This window comes from Lissotriton vulgaris, chromosome 6, assembly GCF_964263255.1.
Source record: "Lissotriton vulgaris chromosome 6, aLisVul1.2, whole genome shotgun sequence".
NCBI classification, from domain to species: Eukaryota; Metazoa; Chordata; class Amphibia; order Caudata; family Salamandridae; genus Lissotriton; species Lissotriton vulgaris.
In genome coordinates this window covers 1,226,825,588-1,226,846,874 of record NC_141694.1, presented here as the reverse complement: position 1 = coordinate 1,226,846,874, position 21,287 = coordinate 1,226,825,588, and the positions used below count along the sequence as shown (strand labels likewise).

The following is a 21,287-nucleotide window of genomic DNA, read 5'->3' as shown; positions in this document are numbered from 1 at the left end:
GAGCCATCAGCCTGCTTACTTCCTGCTTCTTGGAAATGTATATTCCAATCTGGTTCTCAGCTCCTGCTTTTCCACTTAGTAGTTTTCTTTGCCTGTCTCACTTGAACATTTTAAATTAAGTTACTGATCCATACAATTTCTGGCAGAATTTAACTTAGCATATTTGGTACTCTCTCTGTGATATCATTGTTACTTGTTAGGCCCTCCCCCTTCCACTTCAGTTTTACTTTCTGACCTCTAATTTGGGGGAAATTGATGCTCCCAGGTTCAGGGCCTAGGGAATTCATGAGCAACCCTTCTAACAAGTATGGCCTCTTGTACTTGAAACACCAATAACCAGATACTACTGTGAGATCACAGAATGAAGAGAACCTTCCTTTAGACGTTGACTCTCAGGGAATTGGCTGTCCATTTCCCAGAATCTCCTACAAGGAAACATAGCTAGTCTCCAGAAAGGACCTAAAAAAGTACTCTTCTAAATCTTTGTGTGCCGCCTGTGTCAGATCGAAAGAAGCCCAAAAGTAGCACCCTCTCTCTGTTGGGCCACTCATCTCACTCCAATGTACACCCAATGTACAACCCAAGGCTCTCCCTTTATATAAGGACCGTAGCACTCCTGTGTACTTATGTTATTTCAATCGGTGTTATGGTCGTTGGTGCAAATTGGGAAATCCTCCTGAGTATGAGGATGAATTCAATGAATGGTTTGCGTTGCTCCCTGGGCGGGAGGGCGTCTCCAATTGCACTCCTTTGGGCATGATAAGGCATTAAAGTGTGAAAAGAACACATCTTTGTATTACTGAAGAAAGTAATATGACACAATGGATTAAAAAGCAACAATGAATAAAATTGATTTGGAAAATAATTTAAAAGAGTGAATATTGTATTTAAATATAAATGAGTGCAATTGGAGACGTCCTCCCACCCAGGGAGCAACGCAAACCATTCAGTTCAAAGTACATCCCAGTCCTAAGGTCTATCCGTTGTATGTTTCAGTTTGAAGGGCACTACAGGACTCCCATCTCTGCTGTGGCACCTGTGTACACCTGGGCACCACAGGCTTTTGCCTCCACTATGCAACCAGTCTGAGCTGTGTTTTTTTGTTGTCACCTCACAGTATCCATAATGAAGTATTCTGAGGGTTTAATCCTTGAACGCTTTCTACCCATCATGAAGAAAGCAAGAACTTTCGCCCAGTGTTGGTATTTCTGCCGCGGTAAGTATAAACCATTAGGAAGCTTCTCTGAAACTGGATGGAGCGAGCACCCACTGCAAGGATATTTTCAATTTTTCAGAAAACACCAGGGATAATTTTATATGTATGTATCATTTTAATCAACAGCCTCAGAGTTTGTCTGAGAATTTTTCCAAAATCTTCTGGGTTTTTAATTAATCTCTGAGAAATGATTTGGCTTTTCTTCATAAAATGATCAGATTCTGTACATTGTGTGTAAAATTGATATGCTCTGTATTATTTTGAGCGACAGCTGAGGTATTAGAATGTGTCAAAAGTCATTAAAAACTGCCCACCCTCCCCTTGATTTTCATGCACCACAAGCCTGCATTTTGGGGAAGGGGAAAGTTGGTAGGGCTAAGGGTGTGTATAGACAGAGCATAAGTGGGCAACTGGGCAGAACTGATTTGTATTTTCTCTGCAGCCTTTCAGTCCTTAACTTGGGCATTTGCCCGGAGCACAGAAGCAAAGCTTGTTCCACAATATTTGAAGGGCTATGTTATCTGCAAAGTCTATCTTGACATACCATGCATGAACACCAAGGAAAAGTGCAAGGTAAGTTTTCAAGTAAGAACGGTATCTTGAGAGAGACAAAGCATGCTACTATTATCTACTGAGACCCCAGTACCACATACATTATAGAAATGTGCTAACATGCCAAATATAATATCCCTTTTATCACCATGGATCATTTGAGGAAGGGGCCATGATTCACAAAAGATGGAGCCTTGTGAGGATCAAGTTGCCCCTCTCTCTGCATGAACAGTGGTAATAAATGGTATGCAGCTGTCAGTGAGTGAGCATCTATGGTGTTTCACTGAGAAAAACTAAACAGGTCTTGGCTGCTACTACTGGAAGATGGCTCAGACTAATACCATGCGGTTGGTCACTAACTGTCTTTAGTAGCAAAGTCAACAAAAGACTTTGGACTTGAATTCAATCCCAATTAATTACCAATGATTTAGATTGAATCTAGAACTCCATTCATCACTTCTTTTTCTAAGTGAGACGGCCTAAGTGCTTATCATGATGGCTGCATCAAAAAGGGGATGCCCTAGTCCATTGTGCTATAGGCCATATGCAGAGCGGCACTAATGAGGCCCAGTCAGCCATACATTGTCTGAATTTGCATATACTCACATTCAGTGCAAACATACTAGCTTCAAATGGAATTTTCCTATTGTAGAATGACCGAGGCTGATTTGCAAACTGTTGATCATTATCTGTAGTGGCAAACTGAGCAAAAGAGTGATGGATTAGAATTCAGCCCAAAGTACAAAGGGTTTAGGTTAGTCCATTCTACCCATCATGTCTGAATTTACTCATAGGCATATGCCATGCTGTCTTTCATGCGTAGAAGATGTCAACAATACTATTTAACCATTACCAGAAAGTAAGACTTTAACTGGCACATGCATCAAGGTCGGCTTTTGCGATTCCCTAATTGCAATTATTAAGGAATCTCAATTAATGAATCACACAAGCCTATCCATGTAGGAATTGCTATAAAAATAGAGATTCCTAAACATTCCCTATTTGCGACTCACAAATTGCGAGTCACAATTAAGGAATGGCTTCCCATTCATTCCTATGGGCCTACAGGCCCATAGGAATGAATGGGAAATTGCACATGCAATTTCAAGGGTACAAGGCTGTCAAAAGGACACCCTGTTGCACCCCTGAAATTGAACTGTGCACACGTGTTGCACACACACATGCCCCAAGGGCATGTGTGTGTGTAACCTACAACTTTGAAAAATACACTTTAGTGCATTTTTCAACATTTTCGCTATTTACCATCCGGTATAATTTCTCTGTAAATAGTGGATCAAAATAGCAACATCGTTATTTTAAAAGGCATCCTGCATTGCATTCAAGGCATTGCAATTTGTGAGTCCTTAAGTGCAATCACAATTTGCGATTTTTGCATTTGGGATGATGCATCCCAAATGCCAAAATACCGGTCGCAAAGGGGCAGATTCTGAGAATCTGCCTGTTTTTGCGACCGATTTTTCCTTGGATGCATGTGGGCCTAAATCCGGACATGGGAGTAAATCAAATGAGTAAGGGGCAAGTTGGCTTCCTCTGCAAAGTCATTGTAGAATGGGATAAATAAAACAAGAAACTGTGACTTCTCCAATTAGGAAAAAATTGTTACCTTTTGACTATGGTAAGAACTTTCTGACATAAACATGAATCTCCACCACAAGTATTTTGCCATACAAAAACAGTACGTTTCCCCCTGCTTCACACATACAGAGGTCAGAGGCATGTACTTTCTTCTGTGTTACTTCCTGTAGATCCGTGAACAGGTGTTACTGACACTTGGCCCAATGGCGACTCTGCTTCCCCCAGACCAGCTGGCTTTGGAACTACCAGGGGTGTTCCGAGAGGTATTATACCTCCAGGCAAGCCTGCCCAAAGAGAACACCTTTGGCCTGATAAAGGTATGTCTGGGGCAAATGTACCCCTCAGAAATATCTACTGTATGTTTGTATGAATTATGTCCTTGATGTATCGAAGAGAATCATAAGGGGGTGTCTAGTGAGAAAATGTTGTGTTCAATCAATCAATCACTCAATCAATCAATCAATCAATCAGAGTACTTGTAAAGCGCGCTACTTACCTGTGAGGGTGTCAAGGCGCTGAGGGGAGGGGGGTGCCGCTACTGCTTGAAGAGCCAGGTCTTGAGGAGTCTTCTGAAGGCGAATAGGTCTTGGGTCTGCCGTAGGTGGGTCGGGAGGGTGTTCCAGGTCTTGGCGGTGAGGTAGGAGAAGGAGGTTGTTAGCTGAATGCGGGGGACAGTGGCGAGGGCGAGGCTCGCGGAGTGGAGCTGGCAGGTGGTGGTGTAGAAGCTGAGTCTGCTGTTCAGGTAGGCTGGTCCAGCGTTGTGAAGTGCTTTGTGTGCGTGGGTGAGGAGCTTGAAGGTGATCCTCTTGTCGATGGGGAGCCAGTGTAGGTCTCACAGGTGGGGGATGATGTGGCTGCGGCGGGGGACATTGACGATCAGTCGGGCGGAGGCGTTTTGGATGCGTTGTAGTCGTCGTAGGTGTTTGGCTGGGATTCCTGCGTAGAGTGCATTGCCGTAGTCCAGACTGCTGCTGACGAGGGCCTGTGTCACCGTTCTTCTTGTTTCGGTCGGGATCCACTTGTAGATCCTGCGGAGCATGCGTAGGGTGTTGTAGTAGGAGGAGGAGACAGCGTTGACCTGTTAGACATGGAGAGGGAGGAGTCGAGGATGAATCCTAGGTTGCGTGCATGGTCGGTGGGTGTCAGTGCTGTTCCCAGTGTGGTCGGCCACCAGGAGTGGTCCCAGGCTGAGGAGGTGGGTCTGAGGATTAGGACCTCTGTCTTGTCCGAGTTCAGTTTCAAAAGGCTTCTCCTCATCCAGTCAGCGACGGCCTTCATTCCCTTGTGGAGGTTGGTTTTGGCGGTGTGTGGGTCCTTGGTGAGGGAGAGGATGAGCCGGGTGTCGTTGGCATAGGAGATGATGTTGAGGTCGTGATGACGGGCACTTGTGCAAGGGGGCCATGTAGACATTGAATAGTTTTGGGCTGAGGGATGAGCCCTGGGGGACGCCGCAGATGATGTAGGAGGTATTCTCTGCTCGTCTTTCAGATCTCTGTTGGGTTTTTCTACGGCTTTTGACACACCTGACCTGGATCACAGATCTGAGTGGTCATTATCTGGGTCTTCTCTTTTTTTCACCGGGGATATCATAGTTGGGCCTTCATTACAAGTGGCACAATAATTCTGATGGTACAGGTCTCATTGTAATCATGAGGTTTGGAGGAATATGGTAGCTCTATTGTGTTTCATCAAAAGCCCCGGGGAAAAACAAGTACAGTAAATGAAATGTGACTCCCATATGTTATTGCTCCCAAAATGGGAGTCCTTGTTATTTGCCCTTCCTAGACTCACATCGAAATAGCAGATTATGATAGGCCACTCATAATAAGGGTCACAGTAGTGCAGGTGGAATCTAAGGAATCACAGAAATTATTTACACTGGTGCATTATTTTTTAAAGCCCTTTAATTTTCAATTTTCTTGGGAGAAACTGCCTTTTTGTGTGGTCGCTGCACCACTACATAGGAAAGTAATGCTTTTGGAGATTCAGTGTGTCAAAAAAGCAAAACTTTGAATCAAGACCATTTCATTTTTTCTTCCTTCCATTTCTTAGCCTTCCTGCCTCACTAGGAAATAAAAACAACCTTGTTCTCAACTTTTTAATGTATAACTTATTTTTCCTTTTTCTATAATCCCCATATTGAGACAGACACAATAACCAACTGGTTTCATTGTTACAATTGCACTTCATACCACTCAAAAAAATTCTAATCATGGGCCCCTACTGGGGATCCTGATCACTAATTCCCTTTAACCTCCATCGTTGGACCAACATCTACCTTATTTTTCATGAGTTGGTTTATATACTTTGGAAAAGGTTATCACATTTTTAAAAGTCTGTCCTTGTATGTTTTCTTAATAGCTATAGTTCACATGTGCCTCATAAATGTCCTATAGAAAACATCTAGAAGCTGGGAAACTGACCATATACACTTTGTAACACCCAATGTCACCTTTCCCCCCAGAGCAGCCTCATCAACAACTTCTATCTTAAGATTCTTATCAACTCTCCCCTCTGAGAATTCAGATCACCTCTCCCTTTTAGGTATTTGCATCAAATCTCTTGGGATCCTGAACTTCACTTGCCACAGAAGATCATACTCTCCTACCTCTTGAGGGTTCTCACCCTGTAAAGCTTCTGATCACTTCTTCCTTTGTGGTGATACTGATTACCTCTCCCCAGTCAACCACTGACCGCCTTGAGAGTGTGGATCACCAGCCCACCACAAGGATCTAGATTACTTCAATCCCCTTGACTGCATTAAACTCCTTTCCTGAAGATGGAGCTTGATATTTTCCTCTAATTTTAAAAGTAATGCTTATTCATCACTAGGAAGGGCCATGTCCCAAGTGGTGTCAGATGGCTGTGATTGCGTTGCTTAGTTGGCCAAGGTCTGTTGTTTATGTGAAGTAATCATTTATTATAGTTGGAAATGAATGTGCTGAATGAAATTGAAAGCCATATGCATGAGTGATCTCTTTCTAAAGGCTTCCCCCTTACTAACTTCATGTTCTTTTCCATTCAGCCTCTCGAACATTTCCTTAGAGCTGGTGTCACAAAAGCTTGCAAGGAGGCTTCTTTACCGGAAGGGTTTGCAGCACTGCACAACATGGTAGGGGATTTTGTGAGGAGACTCTTCTATCATGAAATCACTGTATCTTCTGAACAATAAAGATGATCAGTTAGTGTGATGGACACACATGCTGATTACATAGTAGAGATGTGGACTTTACTCCTGCCCATTCACTGACACCTCTCATGAGAGAGCACTAAAAAAAAGTCCCCTGTTATCTCCATGACAGAGTGCTGAAAATACCACCCATTGTCTTTAAAGCACAACACTTTAATGGTAATCCGCTGTCTCCAAAGGTGGTGATTTTCCTAGCTTGTGAGTGATATCATTACCCACTTTTTTCATAGCAAGGATCACAGAACTCCAGTCACTAGGTCTATAGCAGGAGACTGAGCACATTATTCACTTGGCGACAGCCAAGGAATGACAAAGATATTCTGTCTCTCAATTCACTTGGTAAAAAAGGTCAACACCTAGCTTCACTGCTGAAGAGTTGAAACTAACACCCACTAGATCTATAACAGTAATTCTTAAGTGAGTACAACAGGGTGTGAACTAAGGCAAATGTAGTAGTGGATAAAAGTCTTAAATTAAGATTTTCAGAAGAGCGCATCTGTTGTGGTCGATTGTAAATGCTCTACAAAGTAGCAGCACTGAGTTCCCAATTTATAATCATAATATCCTGTTCTGTCTTTGCAATGATTGCTGTCACTGTGATGTTAGTAATGAAATGAAGACTTTTAATACAGATCTGTTCCTTTCTAACTGGGAAGAGGCCAATATTATCATAAAGAAGGGAATGTGAGTACTGATACTTCTGGAAAAGCTGTTCACAATTCGCAGTCTGCGAATCGCTCTCATAAGAAGTGATAGGTTAATGTTGTGCTAATGGCCAGGATCTGAATACTCATCCACTTACCAGATTCGTATGGCTGTTACCATACTGTTCACAATCAATATCTGATCCCAATCACTATAAGATGATGACCAGAGGGGAACTTAAAAAAGCCATTAACACATGAATAATAAAATTTCTGTGTTCATATTTGGAGCTTTTGCCTAAAACCGGTTTGCCTACAAGTTTTTGGTTAGGATTTTGATAGAAGTTGCAAACCCTAATGTGCTAATGAGACTGGGTCAACAGCTTGGTGTGCAGGAAGGAAAGATATTGATAATGATGTCTTATAGTCTGCCTAGATGTCTTACTTGCTGAGGAAGTTGACATGAGGTCCAACAAGGGCAAAAACTCAATTTTGCTAGCAAAGGTGTTAGACTTCTGCATAGATTAGCATGATCAGGGGACCACCTATGTATGTGGCTGAGGAATGCTTCTAATGGTGGTCAAGTCACTCAGGGTAAACTGACCTGTGTTCTATGCCAAGCAGATGAACAATAGTGTGTACTGTGAAATGACAGATGGAGGGTAACTTACAGAGGTGAAACAAGCAAGTGTTTACACAGAAAGGTAAGCGCACACCTGGCAGAGTTAGCACTCAGTCCACCCGTACAAGGAGGTTGATCATGGGAAGCCTCTGGAAAGAGGTAAAAATATATTTTTTAATATTCTGGGACAGCTTGTCTGAACTCTTTGGGATGTCGGGTATTTCCATGAATAGAAGGTCAGCAGCAGAGCAGAGCAGCGGAGCTCATCAGTTGGCCTCAGCTCTACATTCACAAAGGTACTAACACCAGGCGCGGCCGGCACAGGTAACAGCGGTTGGGCGGGCGGGTAAGGGGGAAGTGGGCAGATGACAGGATAGTAAAAACTTAAAATAAAAAAATAAATAAAACCTCCTTGATGAGGCGATGCGGCGAGCGCAAGGTAAGCAGTTTTATTCATTTATTTTACTTTCACTATCGCGACATCTGTCCACTTTCCCCCTCGACCGCCCTGCCTCCACACCAATGCCCCACCGCCCCACCCCGGTTACCTGTGCCGGCTGCACCTGAATAACACAGACTTGTTGAGGGAGCCTCCATAATATATGCACAGTCAATGGCAATTGCACAGCAGCCTAATCATAAAGAAAGCCCTTTTAACATTAAAACTATTTTCTCAGCAATTGCCTGAGACCAGCTTTTAAAAAACAGTGGCACACACACATCACACTCACAGATGTATTTTCACCAAAATGCTCAGGGGTAGTGTATTTGACATCTCAAACCCTTTGATCGCCCAACGTAATGATTGGGTTGCTCATTTATGTAAGCATCAGCCCCTCAGCTGCTTTCTGTTTTCCACAGTGGCCTCAGTATGAGCTGGCTGCAAATTGGTTTGAGGATACCGGGTCCTGGAATCTATCATTCTTGACTGTTATCCCGCTTCAAATTCTGGCTAGCATGAGTTTTCCCTAGAATGAGAATAACAACTTGGACCCAGAGTTACCAACATTTTTGGGATAATAAAAACGCATTTCGGCTCCTGACAGAGAGCTGGGATTGTGAGGAAGGTCTTAACTTCACACAGCTCTGTTATTCACAGTATCAGAGATCCTCTTGTTCTGCACATTACAGTATGTGGGACCATAAATGATGTTCGGCCCCTCACTAAATATTGTCTTCTTTTCTTTGGCAGATCTCTGCCCAGGAACCTCTGTCTCACAAAGGGCAAGCAGCCAAACAGACAGCAAATGAGCTCCTCCTCCTGCTTGGTGAGTACAGGATTGGTAAATCCCCAAACCCCATTTATTTGTTCGTCTAAAAATGTAACTGTAATTGAAAGAGCGAACTTGTTCTTTGGCTATTGGCGTGTACTATTCACCTTTGCTTCTGGCTGTGCCCTCCCCACATATCTCTTTATTGCCTCCTTTGCCAATGCTTGTGCATTGCTAGTTCCACCCATGCCCTTACCACTGCTATTGCCAGTTTCTATCCATGCCTTGCTGATAAATCCCTTGAGTGCATCTCCACTGTCCGTGGATCCTCTGAACATACCCTTCGCTCTTGTCTCCAAGCTCATTCTGTTACTCACAACTTTCCTCAGAACCATTTAAATGTTTTCTCTGTCGATGCATCTTCTACTCACTCTGCTTTAGTTCCTTTCTGTCTCTGCTTCCTCTGCCATGCCTCATCAGTAAACATTAATCACCTCCTCACACCCTGTGGCCATACATCTTTCTTTTTTTCTCATCCCTTCTTTTCCTTTGTCTGCAAATTGCCCATGCTCCTACACAATCCCTCCAACAATGGCTGTTTATAGACGCCTGCTTTGGTCATGTCTCCTCTGCTCATGCATGTGCCCATACATTCTCTGCTATTGCCTTCACTGCCTTACTCTTTACTATATCTGTTCAGTTGTATGTTTTAACAAGTATGATTTCCATCACAACTAGATTTTGAGGCTAAACAGGAAAGTGATTGCCAAATTTCAATGCAATACAAACAAGTAAATCTTTATTTGCATTACTTTGTCAAATGTTATGATGGTGAACATATTCTCAAACACTTATGACAAGGGAGGGCTTTGGACTGCTATGGTATATCAGCCTGCATTTAGAGACCAAAATCTGATCTTTGTTGGAAGTCTGGTATATATCTGGGAAGCCTAAATTTACAATCTTTAATCTCTACCTCTAGCCTCGTCGATCCAGTCTTTGGATTCCTATTTACATGCACCTAAGTTTAAACCTAGATTTTACCCTACCAACCAGCATCTTGGTTACATGCCTCAATACTCATGTTTTGCATCTTGGCAATATATTTGTGAACATCAAGCAATAGGCTTAGGCTATGTTATGTTAATATAGCCTTATAGCCCGCCGTAGAGGGCTATACCGGCTATTAAAGGCATTCTCCAGCATTAAAGGCCCCGAGCCGCAGGCGAGGGTCTTTAACAAGGGAGAGGGACTTTAATAGCGGTATAGCCCATCTACGAAGGGCTATAAGGCTATTAGAACATTCTGTCACTAGAGGACAGAATGTTCTAACAAAAAAAACAAAGCCTTTTGGAAGCGTGAGGGGATTGGAATCCCCTCAGGCTCCCTGAAGCCTTTGTTCACAGCCAGAGCTGTGAACAAAGAAACATTGGAATGTTGGAGCTCCAGGTTTATACCAGCCATTATAAGCCCAGAGCACTCCATTGTACTCCCAACATTTGAATGTTCTAATATGATTTAATATCGCGCATAAGTCATCCCAGGGCTTCATCATCATTGAATTATTTTTTCCAGATTTAGTGTCCAATGTTTTTGAAACTTTTGGAACCATAGAATAGGCATAGACTACCAGGCAGGAAATGATCTAGATTTGAATACCAGAAAACTGACTAACAGGATGTTTTTCAGTTCAAACAGTTGCTAAAACATTTCTGTAGGTCTAGGTCCATTTGTCCCAGCGAAAGGTTGTCTCTAGAATGTACCTTAGGTTCTCGACTTTGAGAACTGAAATAAATCTTGCTCTGTATGGATCTGCTCTCGCTGGTGGTGTTCCTGAAAGGATGGCTTCTGGTTTACAAACTGATTTCAGATACAGCCTCTTGGCATGAACACCACTCGGTGCCCTTGTGTTTCCAACTCCTGTTGGTGAGTATTCTGGCCCTCCTCTTTTCTTTTTGAGGGTTTCTTATAATGCTACTGATCTCTACCTCTAGGTTTGTTTGACCAGCAAATATGCTCTTTATAATATTCCGACTGTGAATTGGGGATGTATGACGTTACAACGCATGCTTTTACCACGCATGCTGTTACAACGCAGGTTTTACTACGCATACCATTACAACGCATTACACTTGGGGGTGCTGGATAATGAATAGTTTAATTTACTATTCCAACTCCAGTCCCCGTGGTCACTTGGGAAGGTGTTGGATAGTAAATTAAACGTATTCCCTATCCTAGAGCGCCCCCCAGTGTAATGTGCTGTAATGGTATGCGTAGTGAAACCTGCGTTGTAACAGCACTGCGTGGTAAAAGTTGTGTTGTAAAGGATGTTTCCCGTGAATTGGGCAGTGATCTCTTTAAAAAGACTAGGGTGCAATAGGGAGAAGACACTTCTCTGGATGCATGCTGCATCTTTATGACACTCATCTTGTTGCACTGCTATGGCACAGTTCCAGGCCCCACTAGCTACTGTGTCTTATAGTAAACACAGAAGACATTTATATAGTATGACTATTAGAGTTATTGTGAACAGGTGAGAAACATTTCCATTTATTGTTCATAGATTGTTTTACATTAAACCCTATAATTGGTGATGATCTGAAAACAAAGACAATTCAACAAAACAGTCTGATAGATCAAGGGCCTGCCATCTGGTTAGAAAAGTAATTGCTAATTTTAAATATTTTTTGCCTATCTCTAGAGACAACTCAAAGTAAACTACTGGATGCAGGAACTCAAGCGTCTGGTATTGAGGTAAGTAGTATAAGGCTGTGTCTCCAGAGAGCCTGTGCCACGGGTTAACATTTAGGGTAAGGCGCAGCAGTTTACAACATGCTTAGCAGGATCTAAGATGCCTAATTTGTTTTATTTAGAGTGCTAATTTCCCGGTTAGCACAAGGGTTATGTAGAGAGACAAACTGAACAGTGTGTTAGAGTCTCTATGGTGTATTAATGGTATGGAAACAGCTCTAGAGCGTGAGTGTGAAATGCTTTCATGAGTACTCTCTTGACCATGCAGGTATTACAAGGCAGGTTTCTTTGTGTCTGGGATACCAACTGATACACGAATGGAAGCAGAAAAGAGTAACAATGTCAACACACCATATGGCAAATAAAGAGGGATTCTGGGACAGCCCTTTACCTGTGTGGTAGAGCTTCCTTTAAGTATTGGCCTGATGGAATGTTTGTCATGTTTTGATATCAGTCCAATGCATTTTGTGGTTGTGTATATTTCCTGCTGTTCGAAATTGTTTTGGAGAGTGTTTTAAAAAAAAAATTCTTTTGTTTTGCTCTTTTACTGCTGCCATCATTATGGAGTGCATAAAGCTGCGCTGGATCTTGTGAGTGGTTGATTGAGGGGTAAAGTGTCAATTGCTTTGCTCAGTAATTTTTTTTAAACTGTAAACCCTTGCAGTGTTCAGAGTTTGGCTTTTCTATTCTGACTTCATTATATGGCTTTTGAGAGCCCTCTTTTCAGTAGGGGCTGCCTGAGGGGACCTAAGGCCCTTCCATACATGACTGTGATGTTTCAGTGCAGAACCAAGCGCCTTTTTAATGCATTGCCAATGTTTCAACTTGGCCATGTGCCTATTGCATTGTATTGTAATTGCATTTGTATAGCGCTTACTACCCTGATGAGGTGTCAAAGCGCTTTTTCGATGAGTAGCACGCTACTCCGGGACCCATAGAGGATTAGTGTTGAATTAGTATTGTGAAACATGCAAGTACATTTTAAGTGGTGGATAGGTTAGGCAGTTATTTAGATTTGGAAGAATAGCAGAAGGATAGAAGAGGAAAAAGGGGTTTGTATTTATATAGCGCTTGTTACCCCTGATGGGGTGTTGAAGCATGCTACTCCGGAAACCCATAAAGGATTAGTGGTGATTTAGTATTGTGAAATATGAAAGTAATTTCAGTGGTGGATATTACTCAGTTATTTGCTGTGTGAAGGATAGCTGAGGAATAGAAGGGTAAGAAAGGTTTGCATTCATATAGCACCTGTTACCCCTGATGTGGTTTTGAAGCACTTTTTTGGCAAGTGGCACGCTACTCTGGAACCCATAAGGATTAGTGTTGAAAGTTAGTATGGTGAAACAGTAAATTAATTTGAGTGGTGGATATGTTAGTCAGTTATTTGGATTGAGAAGGGTTGGGGAGGGGTTAAAAAGGGGAAAAGGTTCGCATTTATATAGCACTTGCAACCCTGATGGGGTGTTGATACGCTTTATTGCCGAGTAGCACACTATTCTAGAACCCATAAAGGATTAGTGGTGAATTAGTATAGTGGATATGAAATTTGAGCAGTGAACATGTTAGTCTGTTATTTTGATGGAAAAGGATAGTGGAGGGATAGAAGAGTGAAGGATTTTTTTTCTTCTTTTGTTTTAGGTCATAGCAGTAGGAAGAGGCTTTTGGATGAGTACAAAGGGTTTTTGGAGGGGAAGAGTCAGAGGGAAGAGTTTAGAAAGGTTTGTTTTGGGGGATCAGTATAGTAAAAGAGGTGTCAGATGATGCAAGGAGGGGTAGAGTAGGAGAGAATCTAGAAAGGGTTATTTTGGGGATCATAGTAGTGGTATGGGGTTTGGGATAAATGCAAGAGTGGATGTAGAGGATATATTGATAGATTTATAGGGTGAGAGATAAGGTAGTGCATTGGAAAGAGTAGTAGAAAGAAGTTTGAGATGAGTCAGAAAGTTGGGCTAGAAGATATATTGAGAGAAGTGTAGGCTGGGAAATAGGGTAGTGCATTGGAAATGCTAAATTAGAAGAAAGTGATAAATATATAGATCCATAAGTACATTGAAAGTATATAGATGCATAAATGAGGTAAGAATATGTAGATTAAAGCTATTGATAGAGGAACAGGATGAGAAATAGGGTAGTGCATGGGAGATGCTTTTTCAGGAGAAAAGTAACAGACACACAGATCCAAGTACATGGAGGACATAGATGCACAATGGAAGTAAGTACATGCAGACCAAAGATGATTTTTTTTTAACAACATAATTATTCTACATGTTTATACAAAGCAATACACAAAGATAGGTACATAACTATATTGAACATACATGCTTATAGACAGGGGGATAGACTGTAAATTTATGTTTGCTAATGATGCTTATGTGGGTAAGACTCAATTCTTGAGTAGTTTTCTGAAGATAAGATGGTTGTGGGTGGATCTTATGTTGGGGGGTAATGATTTCCATAGCTTGGCTGCTTGAACACAGAAGGATGTGCCACCCATGTTTTTTTTTCTTGTTTCTTGGGATTTTGAGGCGAGATGCCTCTTTAGAGAGGAGGTTCCTTTGTTGAAAGTGTTTAGCGATTATATTCCTGATGATAAGCGATCCCATTCCATGTATTGCTTTGTGGGTGATACTAAGTAGCTTGAACGTGGATCTTCGGGCAACCGGTAACCAATGCAGGTCTTTCAAGGCAGGTGAGATGTGGTCTCGCAGTTTGATATGCAAGAGTAGCCTGGCAGCCGAGTTCTGAATCCGTTGTAGTCTTTTCATGGTCGTTAAAGGTGATCCGTGGTAGAGGCTATTGGCTTAATCGAGTTTCGACAGAAAAAGGGAGACAGTAGCTTGGATTTTGTGTGGTAATCCCAAATGAGGGAAAATTTGTCGCAGGGTTTTTCTAGTGACAAAGCTTGATCTTGCTAGTTTGTCCACTTGGGCATTCATCGCTAGTATAGAGTCCTTGGTAATTCCTAGGTTTCTCACTTCCTTTAATACTTTAGGCGGTGATCCTAGTTCATCAGGCCAGGCGGCTATGTATTCTTCCAAGTCTTCATATACTTTTCAGACAGCACAGCTCAGAAACTGAAAGGTGTAACCTCTGCTCACTGCCAACTATAAATTATGCTGTGAGAAATGCTGAGTTATTGATATACATTGTACACAGCGCTAAATGCATATAAGCAGACGCACGGTTCTCCGTTGCATTTTTATAACAACTATATGTACAAACATAGCAAAATTCACAGCAAGATCGTCCCAACCGCATTTTTTTGGCCCTTTTTTTTGCAACCTGCCTAGCCCACAAGTGACAAAGAATCAAAAAGAATGAAAAAATACTCTGTTGCTAATAGTCTCTGTGTATCAATTGTTCCAACATCAGATGAGTGTTACTTTGTATTACTGATGCAACTACAATAAACATGTAGCTGAGTAATGTGAAATGAGGGAGCAACAAAATACTCCAAAAGAGCCTGAGTAATGTGAATTGAGGGAGCATCAAAATACTCCAAATGAGCCCAAAAACATTAATTGCTTAAATGTGTATTGAGAGTGATGTAGCTGGGGAAATTTTATTTCGCATGGAGTGCAAAAAAACAGCGAGTGCAGGTATTAGCAAATATATTATTAACTTGAGATGCCCCTTTAATTCACAGGGGCATATTTAAAAAAATGTGCGGTGTTACACCAAATTTGGCAACGCCACGTTCCAACATTTTTTAAACACCGGGATGCACCATATTCACAAGAATAGGGCACACCCCTGTGTTTCCGCTAGCGCAAACAAAAGCTGCCTAGCATCAACGCAGGCAACCTGCCGCCATGTTACAAGGGTGCCTGCGCTGCAGAGGCGATTGTTTATGTACAGGAAGAGAGACCTTCCCGCACATAAACAATCAATAATGGTGATGTGCTCTTTCTATATGTGTTGCAGAATGCGTTTCCACAGTTTAAACTTGCCCATTGAAAGAGCAAAAATTAAGGAGCTATGAATAATTTCTACTTGTATCGCAATTCCAAGTCCAGGAATTCCTTGGCGTTCGTTTTTTAGATGAGACAAATCCTAAAACTACTGTGCTCTCAATACAAATTTTCAAAGTTGTTAACTATGTTTGAACTATATTACAGTACATGCATTTCCTTTCCCTTTTCTTTATGTCAGTGTACAGGTGAAAGGCCACCAGTCTAACTTAGTAGGTCTGGTTATAACTGAAAATGGCGATCAGACCTCTTGGCTTTGCCAATGTTTGTTAAACTTGTATTTGTTGTTCATAAAGCTAAAGCTGTGTGTGGGTTGTCCCCACAGTTTCTCAAGGGAAATGCTGCCTGACTATATGACTTTTCAGCCTTGGTTCACCCTCCTCTTCTGCATTCAAGAGGCAATGTTGGGTGTCCCTGCTTTTTGATTCCGTCTCACATCACTTAGAAAAGATTTCTAGAACAACTTTCTCTCATCAAAGGTCTCTGCAACAACTTAAGACTTGGTTGTTCTACAGTGTTGAATTTCCTTTGATTCCGAACATGTAGGATTCTGTAACGTGACAACCCTGATAAAACATGACATGGTATTTAAAATGGTAACATATTTGTGTAGTGCCTATTTGCTTAGTAAAGTATATAACAAAACGTAACATAACATTACATTGGATTGACATTTAGGAGACATACACTCATGGGAGCTTACAACTTAGGGGGCTTAAAAACCACATGTTCTACCTTGCCTAGGTTGCTGATAGATATGACTGCTGCATGCTTCATGGGGTCATATATTGCCTACGTGATGTAGCCATTATACTTCTCACATTCGCTACTGTCTCCAATAATGCTGTTTGGGCCAAAAAGGGGGGCAGCACAGACCACAGATTAGCTTGTTGGTGTGAAAAAGGCTGCTTTATTGGACACAGGTGCACCTTACATACAAGTTCCCTTGGCCTGTGCCGTACAAATCAAAACCTCACTAAATATTGTCTTCCTACTTTACCCCCCACCCCCTCCCCTAAACATGTTCCCCCCTGCAACAATTATAAACACAACTTGCAATTTCCTAACCTTTCTACAACTACTAGGGGCTAGTTTTGGGCTCTGGCTGTGAAGCCCAAAACTAGCCCAGCCCCAAGCCCATCAAGCCCAACGCCAGCCCAATGGAGCCCAACCAGCCCAATGGGCTCTGGCAGCCCCCGGCCCAAAAACCCCTGGGGCGGGGGCAGGCCTCCCGCTGGGAGGCCACCCCCCCAAAGCCCTATTCTCTGATATGGCTATTCTTACTGGTCCTGCCTCCTTATAGCTGCATTGTTACATGCTGCTTACCGCACAAGGCCATTGTTTCCCTATGCCGCCTAAGTGTTGCCACTGCCACATTTCTGTTGTGGTTTGATTTATGATGGACAACACAAAGCTCTGTTTACTGGCCATCTTCAGATACCGTATTGTTTTTAAAAAAAATGTATCTGCATTTGTTTGAATTTTTATACATCTGTAAAATCTGCTTGACTCTCACATGTTTATCTCCCTTGATTTGCTTTCAGCACTTTAAATTGGCTGCTTGGAGCAAGCTCTTTTTATTAGGGAAGGGTTGAAACTGCAGCTGTTTGTAGTACCTATTATTACCAATTCTTCAAAATATACATAGAGCAGATGTTGGCTTCACCCAATAGAGTACTTCTCTTACACCTCAGAGTATAGTTGTTTAGTGTATTATTCTGCTTCCTATGCAGTGTTGAGTGTTTAACATCTCAAACATGCACTATATCATGCAGTGGCAGCCGGCATGGATCGGGGGAAGAAGGAAGGGGAATGTATAAAAATGTAAATAAAAACCAGTAACCTTATCGCCGTATCCCACGTCTCTGCTCCGTATCTGTCTGTTGGAACAGGAACCAGGAAGCACACCCAGGCTTCCCTGACCAATCACAATGCAGCATTGCAGCATTGTCATTAGTAAGCACCCAAGATCCCCTGACCAATCATAATGCTGCAATACAGAGTTGCGATTGGTCTGAGTGCCGTGGTTCGGCGCTCAGACAGGGACTGGTGGCCTGTCCAGGCTGTAATGCTGCCTGGACGGAAAACATGGAAAGTGCGCATGACTGTTTGGACCAGCCCCAGAATGCCAGCCAAAGCATCATGCACACTTCAGTGTGCCCACCACTCCACCCCTGCCATGCTCTGACAGCAGAGCAGGCCCGACCACCCGCTCGCAAAGCAGCAGGAACAAATAAAATGATAGTAACATTCAGTTATTATCATTTTATTTTTCCTTTAGTCACACTGCTTTTAAAAGCAGTGGGGTGGAGCTCCTCCGCCTTGGCGGAGCAGCCCCCACTGAACTCATGATACATTGAATTCTTTATCACATAAATCCATTGTATATCAAAGCAGGCTTTAAAAAAATATTTTAGTCAGGATTCAAAATGCAAGCCAAACCTAATGGCTATATCATTGTTCGTTTAGCTTCCTTAACAAAACTATATTCAAATGGGCTGAAAAAATAAACATTGCTATTAAATGTATCATTCCTAATGACTATGATGAATATCCATAGTCTGTGATCAACTTACTTCTCAGGTAGAGTATCCATGGGACTCTAGAACAAGTATAAGAAACACATTTTCTGTATTCAGGCAGGGAGTGGGGTATATGGTGGTCCCTTCGGTGTTGAATGATTGACTGATGCCCTCTTTTGGTATCCTCACAGAAGCCGCTGGGATCTGCACAGGATAAAACCCAAAATAGATGTCTTGTACCTTATGGTGGCCAACCTGAAAGGGTAAGTGGAAGGGGGTGTGAGTGAATGGGGGATGCGAGTAATTAACAAACTGTCACTATTGTCCTGTGCTAGTAGACCCACTATAAGCTCAATGTCATCCTTAATCCCTGGCTCATGCCTCATAACAAAAGACCCTAGTTTCCAAAGTTATCATTGGCTTCAATGCCTTTTTATTATCAAATCAAATTCAAATTTACAAACATCATTTTTCCGAGATCATCCTCCTATCTACTAGCACATTCCCTGCAGATGTCACATTGATCCTTTCTAACCATATAGGCGTGCTTTATACTTAGGCCATGCCTTCCACTGCTCCTTGTTAGCCAACTACTACCTTTTCCTATTTTTTGCGGTCATTTCTGGATGTAAGGTACAGTTATCCCTCTCCAAATCCTCTCTCATCTACTGCGCCTTATTCCTCACATCTTCACCGAAATGGATGTAGAATAGAACAGATTAATCAAACAGCAACTATTGGTGATGGTGACTCTGAGGTCCATTTTACCATCAAGAGAGGATATTTGTACCATAAATCTACAGACTCCATTCCTACCAACAGCATCCTATTTCCAAGACCTCACCCTCTAGTAGTCTGATTCTTTCCATTCTATTTTGGAATGTTGCGGGATTGCGCTCCAAAGTAGAACAAACTATCTGGCCAGAAATAATTAGAAAACACAACATAGTATGTTGCCAGGAAACATGGTCGGTAACGGCAATCCATCTTCAGGGGTACAGATTATATCAGTCAAGTGCACGCCCTTCCCTTGCTGGTAGACCTAAGGGAGGTTTAGCAATATATGTATCTAATACCGTCTCACTTGAGAAAGTGGTAGAAATTTCTACAGAAGAGAACTACCAGTTAATTAAATTCCCAGTAAATCAAGGGCATATATATTTCCTGATAAATTTCTATAACAATCTATCACCAACTGATTTTGTGCAAGCCATAAACAGGTTAACTTTCGTCCTTTAAGAACATCGGAATAGATGTCCCTCTCTGCTCTTTAAATTGATCTGGGGCGGTGACTTTAATATTGCCTTATGCAAAGATTACATTAACTCAAACTGTGATGTCGTAGATGAGAGCGGGAGCCCACTAACGCATTTCGCTCACTCCAGTGCCGGGAATAACCTAAACGAAAAACTTTTTACCCTAGGACTGGGGTTTGCAAATGAATTAGTTGAACCCCCAATTGATCTTTCCCCCACCTTTCATGGCAGGGGCTGTAATACTATAATTGATTTTATTTTGCTCTCTAATCATATGAAGGATGAACTGCTTACATTTAATACTGGAAATGACATTAGTAGTGATCACTTCCTGAACAGTGTTACTATTTCAGTGCCGACAGGACGTGATCTAACAGGTAACCCTGGGCTGTTAAATCAAAGAGCCCTGTCTTTAGATAAGATCAATGGCTACTCTGTGAAATGGGCCAAAGTAGACCCGGACGACGTCATCACAACAAATGTCGTAATCAAAGCCCTTCCTATGATAGAAACTTGCCTAAACTTGCATTCCACAGCAGATGATATCTTAACTAATTTTATTAAAATCACTAGAGTAATTAGTAAAGAGCTGCTCCGCAAACAGAAGCAGAACGGCTCTCAGGAAAAAGGGTGGTTTAATTCGGAATGCCGTAGAGCCCTCTCAACCCTAAAAAGAGCATTACATAAATCTGAGAGGGATCAGCTTGAGATTAGGAAGCTGAGAAAGCTCTATAACACAGCAAAAAAAGAATGCAGGAAGGAAAGGAAAAAAGAACTGTGGGTAAAGCTCCATGAGAGCTGTAATAGAAAGGATAGCAAAATGTTTTGGAAAGTGGTCAACTCACCCTTCTTGAATGATTCGAACACTGGTCCTAGTATAGAGGTGCAATCAGTGCAGATGAATGGGTTTTCCACTTTTAAAAGATATTTTTAGCAGAGGATCTTGATCCGAACGAAAGTACATATATTTCACCTTACCCCATTGACCTATCTTTTAGTCTCGAGGAAGTAACTGAAGCTTTGTCATCCTCGAAGCCTGCCAAAGCCCCTGTGCCGGATGGTGTCCCATAAGATATTTACACCCATACCCAGGAGCTTTGGACTCCAGTACTAACTAGAGTAATTGAAGCAGCACTAAAAGAGGGTCTCGTAAAATCTTGGTCAACTACTATCCTGCTTCCCATCTTCAAGAAGGGCGACCGTAACAATCCGGCCTGTTACCGACCCATTTCCCTCCTGGACTCTTTTGGGAAAGTTGCAGGTCGCTTGATCCTAGACAGATCACGAATCTGGTCAGAAGAAAACAACATCATGACAGACCTGCAGTATGGTTTCCGGGAGGGGCTGGGCACGGTGGAGCAGGCTCTGAATCTCTCCCTTCTAATCGGGAAGTACGTCCAGGCCAAGAAAGGTAATCTTCACCTTGTCTATGTGGACCTGACCGCAGCCTTTGACTGTGTCTCACACTCAAGGCTGTGGTCAATCCTAACAGAACTGGGCGTAGACCCCCAATAGTATCCTTCTTACGCGAACTCTACCAGGGAGCATCGGCCAGGGTGAGATTTGGGGTGAACGGGAAGCTCACCCTCCCCTTTACAGTTACAAAGGGGGTTAGACAGGGTTGTGTCCTGGCTCCCTTCTTATTTAATCTTTACACAAATGGCCTTGAGAAGGCCATGTTAGAAGGGAGCCAGGACTTACCTGCAATCGCCCGTCGCCCTATTGCCGCATTACTTTACGCGGACGCACGGTGATT

General features: G+C 42.4%; 1 protein-coding gene across 1 annotated transcript in view; it reads left to right on the top strand.

Moving 5' to 3' along the window:
* LOC147708658 (uncharacterized) overlaps positions 1-21,287 on the top strand; it is a 176,897-nt gene that overhangs the window by 385 nt on the left and 155,225 nt on the right. Inside the window, exons 2-8 of the mRNA XM_086925759.1 lie at positions 1,118-1,216; positions 1,659-1,789; positions 3,535-3,681; positions 6,390-6,476; positions 9,013-9,088; positions 11,733-11,785; positions 18,467-18,538. Coding sequence (XP_086781885.1) covers positions 1,118-1,216; positions 1,659-1,789; positions 3,535-3,681; positions 6,390-6,476; positions 9,013-9,088; positions 11,733-11,785; positions 18,467-18,538 — 665 coding nt within the window. The remainder of the gene's footprint in view (positions 1-1,117; positions 1,217-1,658; positions 1,790-3,534; positions 3,682-6,389; positions 6,477-9,012; positions 9,089-11,732; positions 11,786-18,466; positions 18,539-21,287) is intronic.